The 23,109-nt window shown below is 35.1% G+C and overlaps 1 protein-coding gene across 2 annotated transcripts; it reads left to right on the top strand.

Moving 5' to 3' along the window:
- Positions 1–300: 300 nt before the first annotated feature.
- On the top strand, positions 301–21,458 carry LOC111510528 (phenoloxidase 1). 2 transcript variants are annotated; one of them, XM_074174940.1, is made up of 11 exons: positions 301–450; positions 4,088–4,199; positions 6,407–6,599; positions 6,955–7,178; positions 8,789–8,991; positions 10,305–10,557; positions 12,368–12,532; positions 12,729–12,857; positions 15,270–15,597; positions 19,107–19,339; positions 21,126–21,458. In XM_074174940.1, the coding sequence occupies exons 2-11, from the start codon at positions 4,089–4,091 to the stop codon at positions 21,342–21,344; spliced, it is 2,058 nt and encodes a 685-aa protein (XP_074031041.1). In that variant the 5' UTR covers positions 301–450; position 4,088; the 3' UTR covers positions 21,345–21,458. The 2 variants fall into 2 exon arrangements, with proteins under 2 accessions (XP_074031041.1, XP_074031040.1); XM_074174939.1 differs by lacking the exon at positions 301–450 and adding an exon at positions 1,418–1,833.
- Positions 21,459–23,109: the final 1,651 nt, after the last annotated feature.

Genomic DNA, 23,109 nt, shown 5'->3' with positions numbered 1-23,109 from the left:
CAGACCTCGTACACTGTAAATAAAATATTTTTAAAAAGTGGATTCTGTGTCCCGCAACTTTATTTTACAGGCTGAACTGAAAAGTTTGTCTTCACCTGTACAAAGTTCTCTATCCATCATTTCCAGATTTGGAATTTTATTTAATTTTCATAAACATGCTGAAAAACATATTTTGTATTGGTATATCGCATTGAAATTCACGGTCATAATTTCCTTCTTATCATTTCCTTTACAAAACAATCTAGTATTATCTTCATGTCTTCCAGACACTATACCACAGATATGTCAATTTTACTCTCGATAAGGAAGGAAAACGGGATCTTCTGTGGAAAACCACAATCTCTCATCGAAATCATCACTTCCCATTCAAAGTATAAGAAATGAATTCCTGTTCACGTAATCTGTATTTCGAGTAAGTCGCTTGAATCGGTTGTTTCTTCAGCGAAAAAGGTGAATACGTTTTTTTATTAATTATACGTAGCTACTTACTGATATTTTGAAAAATATTTGTACCTTGGAATTTTTCCAGTATTAAATAATAATTACTATAAGAATCAACATAATATTATTTCGATACTTGAACAATAATAATCTTCCAAAAAATCAATTCCATTCACCAAAACCTAAAACTCAATATTCAATTCACAAAAATTAAAAACAAACATGATTTCGCAATTTATCACAAATTAACCCATACAGACACAATTATACAGCGTGATTTTTCTGAAAATTTCACCTCTCACATTTCCTTACCTGTTCTATCGATCTAAAATATTTTCAGCATTGCGGCGTTGCCACATCCATCAAAAAGTCCTAGCAACTTAATTTTTTTAAATGGAACACCCCATATATTATTACTTTTTCGTTAATAATGTCCTATACCTATCTCTATCTGTTTTCGAGATAAAAAATAAATTGTGATAAATATGGTCCAAAATATAGCCTTAATTGAAATTCAGTACATCAGTACTCTCAATTCATGAAAAGTTGATATTTTGAGTAGTATTTTTCGTTCGTTATTGTTTTGAGCTTATTAAAAAAATTATGTTTACCTTTTTAGTTCGATGTTCTTCAAAAGCGTGTTTTTTAGTTTTCTTAAAATATGTTTATTTATTTGTAATGCTACCTCCCAGACTATTATTTTAAATGATAAGTGTCCGTCGATACTTTTTTTGTTAAATATAAACTTAATTTGCCATTTTTGCAAAACAAGTTGAAAAGATCTGTTTTTTGGGACATGAGTGGGTTAGAAAGGTGTTGAAATTACGTAAGTTTCACCCGTACAAAACACAAATTCTTCAAGAACTAGACGATGATGATTCAGACCGACGAACTGAGTTTTGTGAACTCGTGACTGAAAGAATTTGCGTTGAACCGAGAATGTTAAAAAATATTTGTTTCAGTGATGAATGTTCTTTTATGCTGAATGGTAATGAGAATTAACAAACTGAGTGATGCGAACCCGCATCGATTCAGAGAAGGTCACACTCAATATCCTGAAAAACTGAATGTTTGGGCAGGAATATTGAGCGATGCTATAATTGGTCCCTTGTTCATACCAGTCAATTTAAGTGGCGACATTTATCTCGATATGCTGGAAAACACCATCGAAACTCTAATTGTGCATGAATTAGAGAACCAAAGGGATGACCAAGGCAACCTAGCTGTGCTCCATCAACGAGATGGAGCACTTCTTCACTATGCAGCTTCAGTTAGGCACTGGTTGGATACTAATTACCCGAACAAATGGATTGGAAGGAGAGATCCCATTGAGTGGCCACCGAGGTCACCAGACTTGGCGCCACCTGCCTTTTTTCTATGGGGTCACCTCAAGTCAGTTGTTTATATAACTCAACCTGCGTCACTTGGGGAATTGCGAGAAAGAATTACGCAAGCATGTCGCGCCATTACTAGAACAAAATTTACCAAAGTTCATGCAGAATTTGAAAATAGGCTGTATTATTGTTTACAAAACTACGGAACCCACTTTGAAGATTTACTCAAGTGACATTTTTAATGAATTTGCAGTTCAACATAAACCTCATTAAATATCCATTTGAGCCAAAGTTTTACATTCATTGCTTCACCTTGTACAATTATTATTTATACCTTTGGATATCATTTTTTACAATCTTTTCAATTATGTATCACAAGTAGGGGTTTGCAATTTAAACTTTTTGTTTTTTGGTGGGTGGGGCCTAGGGGGTTGATGGGGGAGAGTTCTCTTTCATGTCACTTTAGTTCTCGCTTACTATCTTAGGAACAGTTTCAAGCATTTTTCAATATCAGCTTTCGTTCGTGACATATATCCCATTGTAAGTTTTAAAATTGACACACTGTATATATAACAACTCAAACGACACTCTTCAACATAAACAAGCAGAATTATATATTTTTTTTACATATAGTCAGTGGGCATACTTGAAGACTGGCTATAAATTAAATCATCTTAAGGAACAATTTGTTCTGGCCACTCTCAAATCTCTACACTATAGGTTAATGGACTGACACCTATCAGAAAACATCTACTCCTCTGGCTGATACCACGAAAGTCATTGGATTATATCCGACAGATGTCAGGATTCTTCACTGAAGTTGTTCCTGCATATGCTGTTGGCGATACAATTGCCGCAATAGATTTTCAATTATTAGAATATACTTGCAGACCTGTTTCAGACTGTTTGACTCCTCGTCAGTGCAAGGTAGTGTCTATCATCAACATAAAGTCGATGACTTCTGATAATTGAAAATCGGTTTCCTTCAGAGTATCATTCCTCGAACTAGGCTGAAGCGGACAATGAACGACAGGTTTGTCATCGCCCCATATGCCTGTGAAGGAGGTAACCAACCACATATCCGTGGTGTTAGACAGGGGAGTAGTGCTTTTCTGATATGTGTCAGTCCATTAACTTACAGTGTAGGGAGTTGAGACTGTTTTAGGCGTTGGAGCAGAATTATAGACTTATTAGTATCCCTATGCCAATATATAATTTTAATAAAGAACTGTCATATTGAAGGTAATGCTAACACTTTCAAAGCACTGACACACGACCGGCAGATAGTAGACTAATAATTAAATAGACAATCAACATAGCATATACGACTGATAACTGGCTCGTGTCACATTTTAGCTTATAGACACATCAGCAAACAATATATAGCATATACCACTGACAACACCTTCGGTAGACCACAATTTCAACATCGACAATGACAACAATTCGGGTGTTTACAAACTGAAATGTGGCTCGTGCCATATGAACCAAATGCTGAATGCCACATGTGCTAAAATGTGGCTCGTGTCACATTTTAGCTTGTAGACACATCAGCAAACAATATATAGCATATACCACTGATAACACCTTCGGTAGACAACAATTTCAACATCGACAATGACAACAATTCGGGTGTCTACAAGCTGAAATGTGGCTCGTGCCACATGAGCCAAATTCTGAATTCCACATGTGCTAAAATGTGGCTCATGCCACATTTGCTCATGCTTGTAGACACAACAGCGAACATAATATAGTTTATACGACCGATGACACCTTGGGTAGACATGAGAAAAACAACAATTTTAACGTCGACAAGGACAACAATTCGGTGCCACATGAGACAAATGCTGAATGCCACATATGCTTGAATGTAACTCGTGCCACATTTTAGTGTCTACAAGCAAAATTGTGGCTCCTGCCACATGTACCTGGTGGTATAACTACCTGTTCAACAATTAATAATCTCTATTAAATGAGGTCAATATTGTGTACTTTTGGGCGTCGTCAATCTCAGCCCCAGCTTAGGTATTGCCTGTTTTCAAATCGACTATCTCGACCCTAATATATATAAATTATACATATCTACCTTATTCCATTGCTTATGCCTTATCAGTATCATTCGTCTCCAAGGAAACAATAACACAAACGGATAAATATGTAGCATTTCTGTGATGTATGAAGATGGTGAAATAGAACGCCAAAACTTTCTTTTTTCAAAACTACCCTTCACTAATAATATGCCCCTCTTAATTTGAATATTATTGATATTTTCGAAAAATATTGATAATATCTGATTTCCTGTTTTTTTTCAGCATGTCTACGACAAAGAAAAATCTGCTACTGTTGTACGATCATCCCAAAGAATCAATACTCTCCACTAGAGGTCCTGAGAATGTTCAGTTTGATGTTCCAAATTCTTATTTGGTGAGTTAACCCAAAAAAAATATTTGAATTCAGAAATCCACTGCAACATTCTCAATGCCCATTTTCCATTTGTATTTTGAGGATCAGAAATTGAGTACAAACAAATTCAGTGTTCCTTTTGTTCGTTTGCGTTTGAAATTTCTGGCAAATTGTTGTTTGCCAGTAGTGTCAGTCTGGCAGTTGTGCATGCCAGTAGTTGTCAGTGTTACAGTCGTTAGTTGGTTAATGTATATCAGAAAAAATGATTCGTTCAACAGAAACACAAAAAATAACAAATCCAGAGATGATTTGTTATAAATATTATAAATATACGGGCACAAATGAACGTTGTTCTCCATAAACTAAAGCAAATTCAAATCCAAGATAGAGTGGATGTGAACATTGACATGCCCTACGCACGTGATATTGAAAATCCCAAGAATTGGCCAGGGTCGTATTCAGAACCAACATCTTGTTGATCGCAAATGCTATATCATATTTAGGAAAACTTTTTTATAATAACGAGTGAAATGCATAAGTTTTGCAGTTTAACGGGAGAAATGCAGATAATATGTGTAATATGAAAAGATTTTCATTGGATTTTTCACAGCGCACTCAAGCATTATATAAAAAGAGACATAATTATTTCTTTATTGATAATTTTTATTTTATGCAAAATCAAAAGGAATATTAATCAAAATTATTCAACCGGATGAATCTGTCTCTTCATCAGTAGTGTAATCCTCACCAATCTGAATTATCAGTGGCTCGATTTGTGCCTCTATTATGTTATCAAGCTTCCATATCTTTGTCTCGACTTCCGATATCACATGCCGAACACACTTCTCCCATTTTTCTGCTGTGACTCTTTTCAAAGCCTCATCAAAAAGTACTTTGAGATCTACAAATTTGAACGTGGTGTAATGCTGAGCTACAAAATTCTTCACATCCGCCCATATCAACTCGATGGGATTGAGCTCGCAGTGGTATGGAGGCAGGCGAAGGACAATTTTGTTTTGGCCTGCTGCCATCTCATCGACTATATATTTACTGTCTCCTCCATAACACAATTTCCTCTCTATCCAATAATAAATTATTGCGCCCTCGTTTTTCCCATACAAAATTCATATGTTTCAATACTCTATGGAATGTTGACCGCTTAAAACTTGACAATAAAACATCTTCATTTATTTCTGTGAGTACTTTGTCTATCGTGGGTATTTCATTTCTGAAAAAGTACTCATGCACTTTCCTCCTGATTGCATGTTTATCAGCATCATCTATTGATTTTTTAATGGTTTGACGATTCTGATTACAACCCTGTGCTGGTACCGAACTCGTGCCAAGAAGGCGAATTCACCAATGAACGCTGCTCTTTCCATCTGACACTGGGCGATCACGTGAACATCACGCTTCGGTTTTGTTTTGTTTAACTCTATCTTGGATTTGGATAGACTTTCGTTAAAATCAACAGGATTTTGGTTTTTCGTTAATCACTTCTTTCATACATGCAATATTGCCAGATCTCTTTAAGGATTTTCCTACAGTGCTTGTGTATTCATAAAAGATATACACTCTATAGACTATCTATAAAACGGATATAAATATCACGAATGTCCTAGACCTTTGAAAAAAAAACCGCGAATTGATAATTTGCTTTTATTAGCTTCATGTAACTTTCAAGCTCGGGATCTGTATTTGACAAAATTATTGACATTATTGCTTGATCTATTCGCGGGCCGATGGCGCTGTACAACCTTATCGATATATTGACTTTATTGCTTGATTTATTCTCGGGCAGATGGCGCTGTACGTAAACTCCTTGATATGATTCACTTAACATGTATTTCTCCATTTGAAAAAAGTATTTTTAAAAAGATTAAAAAACACGTGTTTTTTAGTTTTGTTAACTACATTTGTTCATTTCGAATAGCTAATATCTCCTAATTTTCAATAGAAATATATGTATAGAGAATTCCATCAATCATATCGAAATATCAATATTAAATCAATTTAGATTTGAAGAAAATATAAATTGAGAATTTATTCAAACAATTTCAATTTCAAAATTTTAATATTTTGTTTTTGGAAAAATTATTGCATTGAATTCTTGTCAATGAGAAAATGGAGAAAAAATTCTGGAAAGTTTGGTTGATTTTTAGAAACTGAAATATACTGCGATGTAAACCTTTCAAACCTCATTAATTACTTACTACTTTTATTTTCAGAATGATGAGTACAAGAATATTAGTGTACAAATAGCAAATAAATTTGGGGAAGATGCTTCAGAAAAAGTAACAGTGAATGAAATTTCTCTTCCGCCATTTGGAGAAATTCTTTCCTTTCCAAGAGATGAGAACTTCTCTCTCTTCATTCCCAGGCATAGGCGCTTGGCTGGAAAACTAATTGATATTTTTCTAGGTAAGGAAAATTCCAGTTCGAGTTCAATTTTCGAAAAAATTATGAAAATTAAATATTGGGCCAAAATAGTGTCGTATCTTTCTTATGAAATGTTCCTTATTATGTATTATATAAGTTACATGAAATTAAAATCAAATTCATCTAATGGATATGTATGGATATAAAAAAAAATTGTTAGTGCTTGCAATTTTTTTTATATAAATAGTACTGATTTTGTAGAGGTTTCGTCTGAAAGTTGGAATGAAATATCATCTGAGTAATGTAGAAGGATGGAAATATATGAGGTTTTTCAAATATCATTTTTATTGCGTTCTTCTGAATTGACTTGACAGATTTCATTATTATTTCATTTTAGGAATGAGGGACGTCGACGAACTTCTTTCCGTTGCAGTTTTTGCTCGAGAACATGTGAACCCACTTCTATTCAACTACGCATTTTCCGTTGCTCTTCTGCATAGACCAGACACGCAAGATCTAGACGTTCCATCGGTAATCCAATCTTTTCCAGACAAATACGTTGACAGCAAGGTGTTTGGACGAGCAAGAGAGATAGCTACTACCATCCCGGAAACGTCTAGAGTGAGAATTACTATTTTTATACGCCACTTGGCATGTAGTTTATTTTTTGGCGTGATGGGGGGCGATGATAAGTCATGCAATCTTTCACTATATTAGTGCATCAAAAACGCAACATTCAGTTCTTCGCTTCATCTTCATAGAGTCGTGTATGACGAAGAGATATTTATTCACTTGAAATATATTTTCCTGAAACCATTAGTTGGCCAATCGATATTAATGTAAAAAGAGCTCCTCGACGAGTTTTCCTCTCATGGTTTCTGGACTCTCTCTTTGGATTGTACTCGTTGGACCAACTCGCGACCAATGATACTATCTTGACTGTCTACTCTGAAAGATGACAGATGAGTCTACTGATTCTTCTCAAGCAGCTCCTCACTTCTTAGAGAGGATCCTCGTAGATACCAGGTCATTATGTCGACTCTACAGAATGAATCTTGAACAAAGGGATGTCGATGCGAAAACAGAAAAAGGAGTTCTGAAATATGACAGATGACTCTACTCATTCTTCTCAAGCGGCTTCTCACTTCTTAGAGAGGATCCTCGTAGATGCCAGGTCATTATGTCGAGTCTACAGACTCAATTTCGAACGAAGAGATATTGTTGGGAAAACAAACTTGCATTCAAATGATAACTGAATTGCCAAATTACATAACAAGCTTGTCAGTGGTGGGTACCAAAAATATATCATTCGTTATTCAAACAGTTGAATAGGATATATGTATAGTGATCATGTCAAATACATATACTAGGTAGAGATAGAATTTTGAAACTTACAGAATTGGTTTTTAGCCGATAAGTAAGATCAAAAGTTGCATGAAAGCCCCAAAAGGTAGAATGAACAAGACTATGTTTTCTAATAAAAAAAAATCCCTCGAATCCATATACCTTCGGCAAGAGAAATCCAGTTCTCAAATATTTCATATTGGCCTCTTATCGATATTCCAGGATATCTAGACTGTTTGTTTCAGTCTTAACCAGACCTGTGAATTTTGTTATTTAACCCAACAGTGATATTCTAGGAGTTGCTAAGGTAGTAGTTGCTGTACACATTTCTAGTTCGGAAGATCATTTTAAGTTTCTGAGATTGACTTTGTTGATCCAGTGGCTTGATTGACAAATTGTACCAATTCGATATCCAATATATTAATCAATGCAGGTAACGGAATTGTTCATCCTAACATATACGTTTCTGTTACATTCACCATCTGAGAGAAAATTGATGTCCCTTTCTTAGCATTAAACTCTCATCACTCCATATTCGATTCATTATCTTTCAGTGGTAATGCCAGGTTCTGTTTTTAACCATTCTATTGTGCCCAAAGCCTTGGTTTCTTTCAGCTACTCTTTATTGAATCCTTCGGGTTCCAGATATCCTTGGGTTTTAGGTATGGTCTCCTTGTTTTTTCTGATTTCCTTATATTTTGTGTTTTTTTCTTCATATTTCATCCATATCGCTACGCTTCAGTTTATATTGCTTCTTTCACACTGATTCTTTTTTTCGCTATTACTACCATATTATGTGCATACGCAATTATTTGGCTATTATATAGGAACATATTTTTATGCCCTCATGTTATCTTCTGTTGAACACATGTGGTCATTTTTGACAGGTACCCATTGAAGTGCCAAAGGATTACACAGCATCAGACCTAGAGATTGAGCATCGATTGGCTTACTTCAGGGAAGATATCGGCGTCAATCTCCATCATTGGCATTGGCATCTAGTCTATCCAATCGAAGGACCTCTTCAAATTGTCGACAAAAATCGAAGGGGAGAGTTGTTTTATTATATGCACCAACAGATCATTGCAAGGTAAATATTATTTTCAGTATAAGGAATACACAAAGCGACTCGTAGAAAGTAATTCAAAATAACCTCCTTATAATTTCTCAGATACAAATAACTCAGTTGATGATATCTCAGCGGTAAGATCTCAGTGGGAAAAAGTTAAGGATAAACAATTCTCGTGGCTATTCTCAATATGCGACTATCTTTGTCAGGCAAATAAGTGATATTACTGTGTGGCTTGCGAAGTAAGTCACCTGTGACGTACTTCTGAGAAATGCCATGACTTCCTGACATACCAAACAGTCAAACACTCGGGAGACGTTATTCTGATTCTCTCAGGTCTATCGAGAACCTCTGGAATATCCTCTATGGCAGGCAGGAAGGCTAGAGCTGAATCGTTTTCTGAACTGCTCAAGAGGTATTTGTCACCTCTCTACTTTGCTGCTCGAAGATCCTGTGCAGGGCATATTCATAAAATATCCTGCTCTAGGAAAGAAGGTGAGTCTCTCAGGATCAAGTTTTGGTAAACTGAGAAGCTCTTGCTCGAGGAAAGTTGGGGTATCTTATTCGAAGTCCACCTTTTCTGTAGACTCTAGGACGAACTCTTTGGTTACTTCATGGTACATTGAGGGTCCCACGAGTTGTTAGGAAAAATAGGTCCATTATGGCAGACTTCTGCATTAGCATGTGATCGCACGGTATGTCAAAGGTTCCGTGAGATGGCAGAGTAATACGCCCTTCGAGCAAAGATAAACATACCATTTATTATACACTGTTTGGAACCTTTGATGTAGTAATGAATATTACTGGAGATTTTCCCAACACCAAACCGTTATTTTAACACCTCGATATGTGTTTCGATCACCAAATGATCATCTTCAAGGTTAAAGGCCTCAGAAATATCAAGCGCAACAGCTCTTGACTCTCCATGTTTTTCAATTGCGTTAACCCGAATGCAAGGTTGCCAGTCGATCTTTGTTTCCGGAAGCTATATTGATGATGGCTCAAGATGTTGAAGCCTTTCAAATATTTGAGAATATGGTGGTTTACACAGTTACAATTTTATCGGTATTTTTGAGCTATAGGAAATACATATAGGATAGTTCTTTACTTTTCGTGATGATTAGTCATTGTGAAAGAATTGAGTTATCACAAAATATCACCATCAATAAAACGTCTGGCTAATTTAGTCATTATTGTTGATTCCACAGGTTCCACCCAAAATAGTATAACTAAAAAAGGGCCTACTAATGTGAATTTAATAAGAAAAATTGAATTCGTTCTTATTCATGCGTCTGTTTTACTGTTAAGTTTCACAGTATCGATTCTGTTCACAGATATAACTTTGAACGTTTCTGCAACCAAATGAAGCGCGTGGAAAGATTCCTCGATTTCGATGAACCGATCAAGGAAGCCTACTTTCCCAAACTTGATAGCTTGGTAGCTAGTCGCAATTGGCCTGCTAGAGTTGCCAACCAACGTCTCCAGAATTTAAGAAGGGAAGTTGATCAAATATATCTTGATATAGACGAAATGAAAAGGTGGAGAGACAGAATATTTGACGCTATTCATTCCGGTGTTGTAAAAGGGGTAAGTAGGCGAAAAGAGAATAGGATAAAAGTGGAGGTAGATCAAACTACTATATTATTACGTTTTCCTCGTGGGTTTGACAAAAATTGACCACACTACAATCAAACCCAACTTTATTTCACTACTATATAACACAAAAGCTTCATCAGCTCACTTCGTACCAAACTTCCAACTAGAATTCCCCCATCTGCCTGTTGGTAGTATTTATATACTCTGTTGGAAGTCTCTGGAAGCCGACAGGAATTTTCAGGGGATGATCAACAACAATATATAGATTCCAGCAAAGTAACTTGTTGAAATTATCTTTAGATGTAGGTGTGTGTATGTTTGGCTTAGATGTAGGTGAAATGGCAAATTGTGAATAAGCAAAATTTGGGAGCATATTACACATTCTGTGTTTTTTCTGAAATGCACTTTTTTTTTAAGATTTACATATCTGCATAATGTATCGCTATTCTCTCCACGAATCGGAGTACTTTTTCATCGACGTAGAGTTTCATATTATATCTTCAGTTAATGATATATTGAATCTGTAATAAGAAGCTATAATGAAGTTAATGATGAACTACAGAGCCATAGAAAATCAAAAACCCTCAAGTTCGAAGAGTGAATAATTTTTGAAAGATATCTTTAGTGTAGGATTCATAGTTTCTTGCAACAGCAAAAGTATTTAATCTTCCACAGTATGCAAAATAAGCATAGCTAAGTCAGTAGAGAAACTGATAGGGTGTAAATGAGGGCAAACTGAAAAGTTTATCCCAAAAAGTTACTGCATGATATAAACAACAGAGGAGTCCAATTCATCAGTAACTCGATGTATTCACAAATTTTGTCTACAAGTGAAATAAATTATTGGAATATGTCAATATTCAACTTTTTCAAAACGGCTAACGTTTCGGAAAGCCAAAAAAATCACTTGTGAGAAGCACATCAAAACAGGTATATTTCCTTTGAGAAACGTCAAAAGGAGTAAAGGTCCAGATGTCACATTCGATAGTTCACATTGTCTACATCAAGATGCATATAATATTCTTAGTTTATTCTCTTGGAGCCTTTCTCAATGTCGAATACTGTTTCAAAAACTCTCGGCCTACGACACTCTTGATGAAGAAATAATAAAGAGATCCAAAAAAGAACAAAACAGAGTCTTTATACTGTACTATGAAAAAAAAAAAACGAAAATCGTGACTATACACTCTGCCACAAAATTATAGCATCATCTATATAATTGGTAATATTTCTTTGAGATATGGTTTATATGAAACATTGCTTTTTTACAATTCAGAAAAAAAAATAACGAAAACAGGGTTTTTATTCAATTGAATTTGTCAAGTAGATACACTAGGAGCAAACTGTGGAAGAGTGGGATGCTTTGCCTCCTATGAACTTTGTAACATCCTGATAATGTTGTGGTATGTTCCAAATCAATTTTCTCAAATAATTGTCATACAAATTTTGCCATTCTACAGTCACCAGCCGTAAGGCGTCAGAGTTTCATTTCTTAACTTTCTGTAATGGTAATCCCAGAAATGTTCAATTGGGTTCAACTCTGAACTGCATGTTGGCCAGTCTGAAACTGGGATGTCAACCTCCTGCGAGTACTCCGTAAAGACTCCTGCATTTTTGTCATTCATTCTGGGCATAGTCGTTCAAAAAATATTTGTATTGATGGAGTCTAAATATGATCCTTTGGTTTCGAAAAGAAAACACAGATTTCAATAGAAAAATTATTGATTCTCTTTTCATTTCCTATCAACCAACAGAAACGTTACGTGAAATAACTGTAACTGATTCATATTGATCATTCTAGGAGAACAGAAATGACATAATCCTAACTGAGAATGAAGGAATTGACATCTTGGGAAACCTGCTAGAATCAACGATTTTGTCAGTGAATAGAGCTTACTATGGCGATTTGCACAATATGGGGCATACAATCGTTTCTTACATTCATGATCCAGATGCCAGACATTTGGTGAGTATCGAACGCTTTGAACATGCCCCTCAGTTGATTGTTAATGGCAATAATTATCATTTGATCGAAAAAAAACTTTTTGATATTTGTATATAACTAATAATCTTCAATATGTATGGAAAAGAACGGTATTCAATGCTTCTGAATTAACTCATTTGAATATTATTCGGTTTCTTGAAGAACCTCTGCTTTCTAGGAATCATTTGGTGTTATTGGAGATTCCACCACTTCTATGAGAGATCCTTGGTTCTATTGCTGGCATGCGTATATGGATGACATCTTTCAGAATTTCAAATCTACTCTACCCAGATATACGGTGGAACAGGTGAGAATAATTTATTTAGCATCCAAGCTCAAAAATTGATGACTAGTCATAACCCAACATTCACAAATTGATGTATAAAGCTTCGACCAAAACTCACTGCAAATACTTTGATCACTGGGAAATAATTTATGGAATACATTAGAAAATTGGTATTGAAATATTAGGGTGGCGATGGAAGAATTGTGTGGCTATTGATGGAGATCACGTTGATGAATAAGGCCAATTTTGAACAAAAATACGTTTTCTTTCTTAGGCCCGGGACTGTAAGTGAAGTAAAACCACAAATTGAATGAAATTACTTTGGTATGATACAAGTAAAAAAGGTGGTGAGGAATCAATATTGGTCCAATAAGATAGTTATGAATATTTATAAAATTATGGTAATTGATGACTCATTGATAAGAATTGGTTGAGGGAAAGCGTAATGGTACATTGACCTACCCTGTCAAGTTTGAATAGATATAGATCAACAATATTGATTAATTGATTGATAATTTGTTTATTGTTTAAGAATGAAAGTTTTGTTGTATTTGCTGTGAAATATAAATGTATAAAATGTAAATGATTAAAATGAAATATGAACTAAATATACATACATATGCAAAGGTTACATGATAGGAACTAGAACAACGAATAAAAATATGTTTGTCACACACAGTACAATCGCAATTTCCACACATTCTAAATTACAGGGCATCGTCAAAATATTTTTGTAGGTCATAATAGGCTTCATCACTTGATTTTTGTACATTTCTCTCTGAATATGATGAAAGGAGTCTCTTTGATTTCATTGGGAAGTTTATTGTATATCCTAGTTTCATTATATATCAACGAGTTTTGAACCAAATATGTTTTTGAAATTGGTAGATTTAGTTCATTTGACAGCTTTGTGTGGTATGTGGCTGTAGCTGCAGATTCAAAGTTCTCTCTATTTTTATGTATAATTGACACGGTTTCCAATATAAATATTGAACATAAATCATGCCATTTCGCTTTACATAAGTACCTGATAGCCCTTTTCTGCAAGACAAAAACCGACTGCATAAGTTATTTACTGCAAACACCCCAAAAGGGTATACCATACCTTAGATGAGAGTCTATTAAGGCATAGTACACTACTTTTGCTGCAGCAAACCTCAGTCGTTTGAGATGTTTCTCAGTGCGAAACATCCGGATGCCAATTTTTTGCAATATGCTGAGAGTATTTTGAATTTTCATCTAAATAAATTACGAAAAATTAGAGTTATTTTTTATTGTGTTATTGTCTAGGGGATATCAGTATATTATACTTGAATGTTAATACATTTGTTTTGCTGGTATTCAATGCTAAAAGATGCAATTCTTCACTTTTTTCATCTGTTTCTGTTTAAAATATGCTTTTTCCGTTAACCAACGGTCGCACCCCTACGAACGACAACCCTCAGAAATCGAAACTTGTGCGAGCTGAGGATTAACGAGCTCCTACCTTTTAACGGTTCATTCCTTGTCATGCCATACTGATGTGGTGTCGTCAGCAAATAAGGTAAAGCTTTGTATAATCGATATATTGGTCAAATTATTAATGTATAACAGAAACAGTATAGGACCTAACACAGAGCCTATATGTACTCCACAACTTATCTCTCCAACGTCCGAGTTAGATGACGTTCTTACAAATTGTTTTCTATCAGAAAGGTATGAACTAATCCAAATATGACTGTTGTCATATTTGAATCTGATACATTCAAAAGCTTTGGATAAGTCACAAAGCACTGCCGCAATATAATGGGATATTTCACCCCCCTTTTAAATTTATCAAACAGGAAGAACTATTAGTAAATAGAAGTAAGTAGAAAATATTAATGCAACATTTCCAAACTATAAAGTTCAATCATGACTATAGTGTATTATATCTTCATAGATGTCATGAAAACGGTCAGATATATCCACTTTCAATTCCATGAATTCCTAATGAAAAACTAGTAGCTTGAATCGATTGATATTATCGATGTTTCCTCTTACAATCGTTCGAACATTTTCAACATATGAATTCCATTTCATTGCCATTTTACTTGAATTGCTGGTAGAAAATAGTATCTCCATTTGAATTACTTAATTCATTTTGATTCCTTCTGTTTTTGTTGTTGGAATTTAACTGACCCTTCATTATTTATTTCTCATACTGTTAAACACTGAAAGTTCTAACTCATAAGATTTAAGATTTCTCTTATTCGAACTCCTTATTTTTCCAGATTCTGAAATAATCTAAGGAACAGGTATACTTTTTCCAAATAATACCACCAGACTTGTCAAGTGAATATGTTCAAATTGGTCTTACAATTTTTTCAGTTGTTCCTCCAAATTTTTATCCTCATCATCGATAACCTGTCTATTCACCACAATACACCAATATACGAGTACTTTTCTTTGCAGCTGGACTATCCTGGAATCACTGTTGAAAGCGTGCAAGTTGAAACTGAAGGTAGTCCAGATAATGTTTTTGAAACATTCTGGCAACAGTCAGACGTCGATTTGTCCAGAGGAATGGATTTCCAACCTAGAGGGGCAATTCTTGTTAGATTTACTCATCTTCAACACACAAACTTCTCATATAAAATTACTGTTAACAATCAAACTACTGAAAACCGAGAGGGAACTTGTAGAATATTCCTTGCACCCAAGTATGATGAGAGGGGAAATCCATGGTTATTCCGAGACCAGAAGACGATGTTCATTGAACTGGACAAATTCAAAGTAACATGTGAGTATGGTATTGATTCAAAATAAAAACGACAACCATTAGTAGATGAGCTACAACATTATTTTCTGGTGGTGGTAACTTCCACTGGTGATGATAGGTAACAGGTAGTAATGTCCACTCAGCAGTAGTTATTAATAATATAGTTCTATCACATCTGAAGTACACCGTCTTTAGGTTGAGTGAAAGAGACCGCTTGTTCAGCTCAGAAATGAGCTGGAAGAAGAGCTAACTTTGTCTTCTCATGGATACTTGTATGTATTCTCATTTCAAATTTTCACCTGAATCTTTACTACCCATAAATAATAGTGATTGTTATTATCACTATTGTTACTATCATATATTAGTCTCAACTGAGATAGAAGGGTATCCAGCACAAATCCATTTTTGTAGTAAGAAAACAACTGAAGCCAGAAAAGTTAGGAGTGCCAAACGAGTTTACTTTCTTTTTTTGTCTGGTTCCAAAATAGTTTCCAGGAAATATTTCAAAGTGAACCTCGAACCGTTAGTCTATTGAACACTTTTCATGAAACTGTAACAAGTATTTATAGACTTTTGAACAGAACAGGGTGAACTGAAAGTTTATACTCCATATATGCTAGCAATATTAAAAAATTGTTCAATAATTTAGCCCATTGAAGTAAATAACTTATTTATAGCATTCTGGTTTGAACAAGTGTTTCACAATTATCAGAAGCTCACATTTTCATGTTGTTTGTGTCGAATAAATCCTTTTTTCCCAGGCTGACCCTATTGAATGTATTTTTCGAAGTACGAATGATGAAAACAAATGAACTAGGACAAGTTGACATTTGCGAAAAGTGAAATTTCATTTGAGAAAAATCTATCTCACGTACAGATAAGTCCAACCTCAGGTGACATCATAAAAAGACAACTCGGTTTTGAACATCGCGAAAAGCGACACTAAATACATTTTTCATGGTGCAACTCGGATTATTTGAATACTGATGAGTAAGGATAATCTGAAATGAAACTGCTAGAAATTTGAATTGACCAATCAGATTTGCTGATAATACAGAATAAAAATAATCTTCTCTGTGAACCTGCTCACGTAATTTACTTGGAAAAGCAAGGCTAGAGAAGAGTGAAACGAAGACAATCTGTTTCAAATGCAGATGAAACTTTGCAAAAAAACAACTCACTAACTGAAGAATAGCGAGAAATAAAAAAAATCACATATGTCACATCAAAATTATTCAATACTAGCGATTTCTAGCATCATAAATTGATTCCGACGAGTTGCTGAATATGAACGGAACCAGTAGAAATACTCCACCAGCTTTGATTCTAGATAATAGGTCTCATGCATATTTTTTTCTAATTCTTCTAATCGATAATATAATGCATACAAATACTGGAAACATGAGATAGATGCCAAAAACATGAGTAATTAGTCAGAAAAAAAAATTATAAAATTGTATACCAAATATTGAACATTCAAACGGTCGACCATTTGGCGGGAATATGTGACGTCAAAGTACATGTCAACAAAGCGATCCAAAGCACAGAGAAGTAAACATAGTTGATTCTATATTATATTAATTGATAATTTCAAAAAATTAAAGATGTAAAGTAGTGGAAAATCAGTTTATAAGTACTGCATAGTTCCAAAGTGCAACAATACAACGAAAACTGCTCCTCAAAAAGTATTTTTTCTTGTGCCGAGGAATGCAAACATTCGATTAAAGTGGTGTAAAGCTATAAAAAGGGACGAATTTAAGAACCCGAAACTGTCTGAAACGAGCTGCTTATACTGTTGTGAAGATCACTTTGATGTAAGTATTTTTATATTTAAATTGGTATATTTATTTTCAGTGTCATAGTCTAAAACACTAATAAACATATTCACTTCTCGAATTTGAAACTTTTCTGACTGCTGTTATTCTTCATTTTCAGGTTGAAAAGGATACAGAGTACTTCATTCAGTACCAAATAATGAATAAACAACAAGGGGAACCTGTTACATTACGTCTACGTGAAGGTATTGTGCCCCACAAATTTCAGTGTCAGAAAGTAAATAGGCCAAAACCTGTGAGAGAGGCTACTCTCAAAAGACAAAGACTTATGTTGCTTCAAGAGATTCTATCAGAAGCCGCTCCCAGAGAAGTTATGGAAGAAACTAATTTATGTGTAGGCCCTGTGGATACAGCAGATTGAACAATCACCAGAAAAATAAATTATTGTGAAGCTGGTCCTAGTTCATCTTCACACGACGTTTTCTCAACAGAAAAAAAAGCCTTGCTTGTGACAGAGCCATTCAAGTTAACACAATAAAGCCAACGACAATGAAATATAGAAGCAAAGGTGTCACTGTTGGTCCTAAGACAAAAAATGTAGCATTATCACCGTTTCTAGTACCAGTTGAAAACACATCAACTTCACCTATTAAAACCGCCCAGATTGCCGGTATGAAAAGGAAGTTATTCCCAGATACAAAACCAACAGACCTTTTATCTATTACATCGCAATCTTCATCAACCTCTAGTGAGTATGAACAAGAAACTACTTCTTCCGAAGCGAGTTGGTCTCAAGATAACAAGGACAGACAATTTCAAAATGTAATGCGTAGTGCAACATTGACCGCTGTGGAAAAAGAGCCTTAAATGATTGTTTGAAGGTGATTGACAATGTTTCGTGATGAATTTCACTAGTTCGGACTTCCATTGTCTACTATATAAAATGATTTGAAATCCCTGAAACAAGTAAAAAGGAATAATTAAAAAAATAATAGCTGAAGATAACAATTATATTAAGCAAACAATAAACCTGAAATGAAATGATAGTGAAATAACCTAAAAGTAAAAATATAATAATTGAATAAATAAAAATTAAAGGAGTGACAAAAAAAATAATGAAAAAGTGTAGAGAGTCCAAGTCACATTAGTTCACGACGTTTCGATTGTTGGTTTCTACAATCGTCTTCGGGTGATGACTGACCCAGTCATTTTTATTTGAGGTTATGTACACTTTCTCAATGTTAGTAAGCAAATAACTAGAAAACTGAACGAAAAGCTGAAATTAAAGACACTTATACACAATGATTATTCAAGTATCTTGCAGCTTTGACGCCTCTAATCTCAGCTGAAGTGAAATCGGGATGATTTGCGAAAAAACTTGTCATCATGAAGACATCTATTCTTGGCCAATTGTCAGATTATGCCATGACAAATCCAGCTTCAGTCATTGTATTTATTTTCTGGGACGTTCACAGTAATGATGAAATGATAATAGCCAAATAACTGCTTGCAAAACTCTAATCTGGTATCAAAATAGATTAAAAAAAAAATTAAAATGAGCTATTTTATATTACATGCATATGACCTATTGTTTTAGTGCTTTGTTTTGGTTGTAAAACATATTGCACATGAGTAACTGGAGAATTCAAAGATATTGGTTAAGTCTGATGTACAAGTGTTAACATTTTTTTGAAATGAATTCCTCAATCATTGAGTGTTTTACCTTTATTCATATCGAACAATTCATTGTTTCAGTGTGGAAGGGGTCAAATACCATCTTCAGGAGATCAATAGAGTCATCTGTTACGATACCCTTCGAGAAGACTTTCCGTAATGTAGATGCTGGCAGACCGGCTGGTGGCAACGCGTTGGACCAATTCAACTTCTGTGGATGTGGTTGGCCTCAGCATATGTTGCTGCCCAAAGGATCTATTTCCCCATTCGAATGCCAATTATTCGTTATGATATCTGACTATGCAGGAGACAAAGTAAGTGGAATATGCAGCTATTTGTCTAAATATTTGGGAGCTGATATTATCTCTTAGTGTTTCAATTAAATATAATATGAAAGTTGCATTCTTTGAGAATAATAGTTTCTCACTGAAAAATTTAGGGATTTGCCATACTTAGGTGCGTTGATTTTCATCCATGAAAGCTGAAGCAGAAGAACTGTGTGTTAACAATTTTGGACAACGATAGAAGCTTTCTGATTGAAGAGAGATATTTTTGATGGTAACTTCACCACTCTCACTCCTCATGGAGGCTGACAATCACTTTGGACTTTCTTAATAACATGAAGGGTGGAATATGATGTTTTGAAATTCCTGAAAGTTCTTTCAGCATTTCAATAATGAATAAGAAAAACTGTGAAACAGGAACTGTGACAACAGTTCTGGACAACGAAAATACTAGTTAATTTTTAATTGAAGGGAGGTATTTTTTGTTATAGATCCCTCATTTCTACCCCAACATAGGGTCGAAATCATTATACTTATTTAAAACATCATATGCTACCCTTCATGTTATTCTAAAGAAGTATAATGATTTCCACCCTATGCTGGGGTAGAAATGAGGGAGCTATTAAAAAAAAATACCTCCCTTCAGTTAAAAATTAACTAGTATTTTCGTTGTCCAAAACTGTTGTCACAGTTCCTGTTTCACAGTTCCTCTTATTCTTTATTGAAATACTGAAATCATTGAAATCATTTTGTAGTAGTCTTTGGAGCTCAAAATCTCACCTGTTGATTTGTAAAAATTACATACGTATATTTTGATTTTTTCACGTACTTACTTCAGGTTAAAACACATGCAATGGGAAAGATAACGTTTGAAATGTTCTGGCATGTTTCGTTTCACATTTGGAGTGATTTTGCGGTCCTCGTCGACAGTTTTTTGGTGGAAGTCTTCTAGATTCGCTGGTTGTGTTTCATAGATTTCACTTTTTAGTTATACACAAAAAGTCAAGAGGTGCTGAATCTGGTAATTGTAGAGAGAGAGAGAGAGAGCACTTTGAGTTTCTGACTGTAAAAAAGCGAAAAATGGTAAGAGTGTATCTCTCAACTTCATTTACAACTTCAGATTTGGAAAAAGATCAACAAATATTAGAAACAAAACATGCTTACTGCAGAAGACAAGTATTTACAAAATTCTTAATTTTCCAATGAAGATGGCTTTGGAGTCTGTTAATTTTTTTCAAATACATTTTCTCGCTATTGGCAATCCGCTAGAGTCGGTATGATAAGAACAAATGGGTTTTTGTGGTGATTTAGAACCATTTATCCATATCAATTTCGCATAATTTCGCGTGATTTTTTTCATTGCTTAATAAAAACGCCACTTCAGTAGATCATCCTGGCTTTGTGCATTTCACAGGTCATTTCTAATGCACTTAATATACATCCTTAGGCAGATACACTACGAATACACCATGAATGCCTTTGATGTACGATTGCTTGAGGCGAGAGCTCCGCTTGTGTTCCTTTATCCTGAAGTTGAAGCTGTGTTTGGTAGGTCCAATGTAAACTAAGCCAGAAGAACAGGAATTTTTGTAAAAACTGGCAGATGTCAGATGTGTTCCTTGTTGTTGGCTAGTCTGCTAGTCTTCCGTAGTTGATAAGTTGGCTTGTAATTGGTATTGATGTTATGGCGTTCAAACATTTTTTTGAAGGTTGAAGGTTACCAGTCACATCTCTTATTTTTTTTTGAAATGCAAATAATAATCAATCATTATTTGGCGAAACTTTGTTCAACCCATAGCTTTTCATTTTCTTTCAGATCGAACAATCCATTGAAGGACAGTGCAATGATGCTGGTAGCTACTGCGGCATCAAAGATAAACTATATCCAGATCGTCGATCAATGGGATATCCGTTCGACAGACAACCTAGAAATGGCGTCGATACTCTCCAGCAATTCCTGACTCCTAATATGAGAGTTCAAGACGTCTCCATACGATTCAGTAACAGAACGGAACCACCAAAGGCGAGAAATTAATTTTCGAAATGTAGAAACTCTCACAATTGCTTTTGTTCAAGAAATAAATTCATTGCTCCTGCTTTCAATGTGTTGCTTTCGTTCAAGAAATAAAGTCATTGCTTCTGCTTTCAATCAGTTGTTTTGTTTGTTTGCGATAATATGGAATGCTGATGATTTGAACGTTCTACTTGACGCTCATTTCCAGTGGAACTTGAATGCTCTCTTTTTTTGTGGAGGCTCCCACATTTTCCTTCAGAGAAATGGAGAAGTAAAAACCAAAATCTTCCTCTTCCCAATCCCGAGAATATACCCCTTTCAATTCAAACAGCTCGATACACTCAACCCAGCGGTTCTCCAACTTATTTAACTCGACTCAAAATATGTTATTTCCTCCGTAGCGACAATAACCTCTTGATTCGACTCAAATTTCTGACCGGCGAGAGACTTTTCCAAGTTTGGAAACAAAAAGACGTCGCACAGGGTCAAATTTGAAGGATATGGTGGATAGAGCAGCAGTTTGTAGTCCAGTTTGACCAATATGGCATGGCGTCGGTGGAGATGTGAACCGATGTGTTGTGTTGGTGAAAGAGCACTTTTTTTTCGCCAAATAGGGTCTTTTTCGCAATTTGGCGTCGAGTCGGCCCAATAAATCCCCATTTTTCTATCATTTCTCATTTTTCTGTTTCAATCGGGACTTGTTGATGCTAACTGAATTTTTAAGTGTCTTTGTCCACTTTAGAAAAGTTCATCCAGTATTCTTCCTCATATAATCCTGTCAGATGAGTCACATTGCGGATATCTTGTATGTATATGTGTAGTATTGGGGCAACATGATCTAATGAAAACTCTTCTCGGCACTTGATGAAGGGGCGTGATTTTTATATTGACTCACCCTTGTATCGTTACCCCTTTTTAATCACATTTGTCCTCGTCCAGTATTCCCATGCTATTAATTTCACTCTCCAGCTAAAACACGTTCCAAATAAGAGTGACATTCAAAAACCGGCTGTCTTTATTGTGAATTTGATATGAAAGAAGTGTGGCCGAGTTTGTTCCTATTATAGATTCACAGAGCTTCAAAGGGAGCAGTTTCGCTTTAGGATAGATTGTGTGCAAATTTTTGGGTTTGTGTATATGTTCGAAATTTTTGAGAAAATTACTGACCCTCATCGATTATTATAATCGATTGCATCATTGACTTTCTCGTTACTACGAATATGTACAACAAAAATCTCAAAAGTGTTTCTGTGGGTGATTTTGAATTGCAGAGGCTGCTTCCCAAAAGCTTGAAACACTGTTCCGAACCAGACAACTGTACACACCTCAGCAAATTTGGATGATTCATGAAGCTCAGATTATAGACGTTCTTTGGAGTATTGTTTTTCTGTATGGAGCTAGCCCCTAAGCATACCTTGAAGCTGCTGGATTCCACGTCACATCACTTGCACCCTTGATTGAATATATGTTTAAAATATGTTCAAAATATGTTTTTCCGTTAATCAGCTGTCGCTCCCATACGAACGACAACTCTCAGAAGTTGAGACACTTGTGCGAGCTAAGGACTAACGAAGTCTTACCTTTTAACGTGTGATTCGTAACACGGTTGACAGTTTGGAACATCGAAGAAAGGTTGGAAATTTGTCTTTCTTTTACATATACTTCCACGGAAAATGTTCAAATCACTTGGCACATTTCATTCCACCAAGAGAGGTACATATCAGCCTCGAACTTAACTGTTAAAGTACTCTTCCATTAGGAGAAATACGTTTATGTGAAATGAACT

The sequence above is a fragment of the Leptinotarsa decemlineata genome, unplaced genomic scaffold, assembly GCF_025532065.1.
Source record: "Leptinotarsa decemlineata unplaced genomic scaffold, Ldec_3_MD MMD2_tig00000882_RagTag_RagTag, whole genome shotgun sequence".
NCBI classification, from domain to species: Eukaryota; Metazoa; Arthropoda; class Insecta; order Coleoptera; family Chrysomelidae; genus Leptinotarsa; species Leptinotarsa decemlineata.
The sequence above is the reverse complement of the archived record's forward strand: the minus strand, read 5'-3'. Positions and strand labels throughout refer to the sequence as shown.

Coding starts and splice junctions, on each gene's coding strand:
- LOC111510528 (XM_074174939.1), top strand. CDS start 1,427: ATGGTAATGAGAATTAACAAACTGAGTGATGCGAACCCGCATCGATTC. Junction 8,992..10,304: donor CACCAACAGATCATTGCAAG/GTAAATATTATT, acceptor TTCTGTTCACAG/ATATAACTTTGAACGTTTCT. Junction 15,598..19,106: donor GGACAAATTCAAAGTAACAT/GTGAGTATGGTA, acceptor TCATTGTTTCAG/TGTGGAAGGGGTCAAATACC.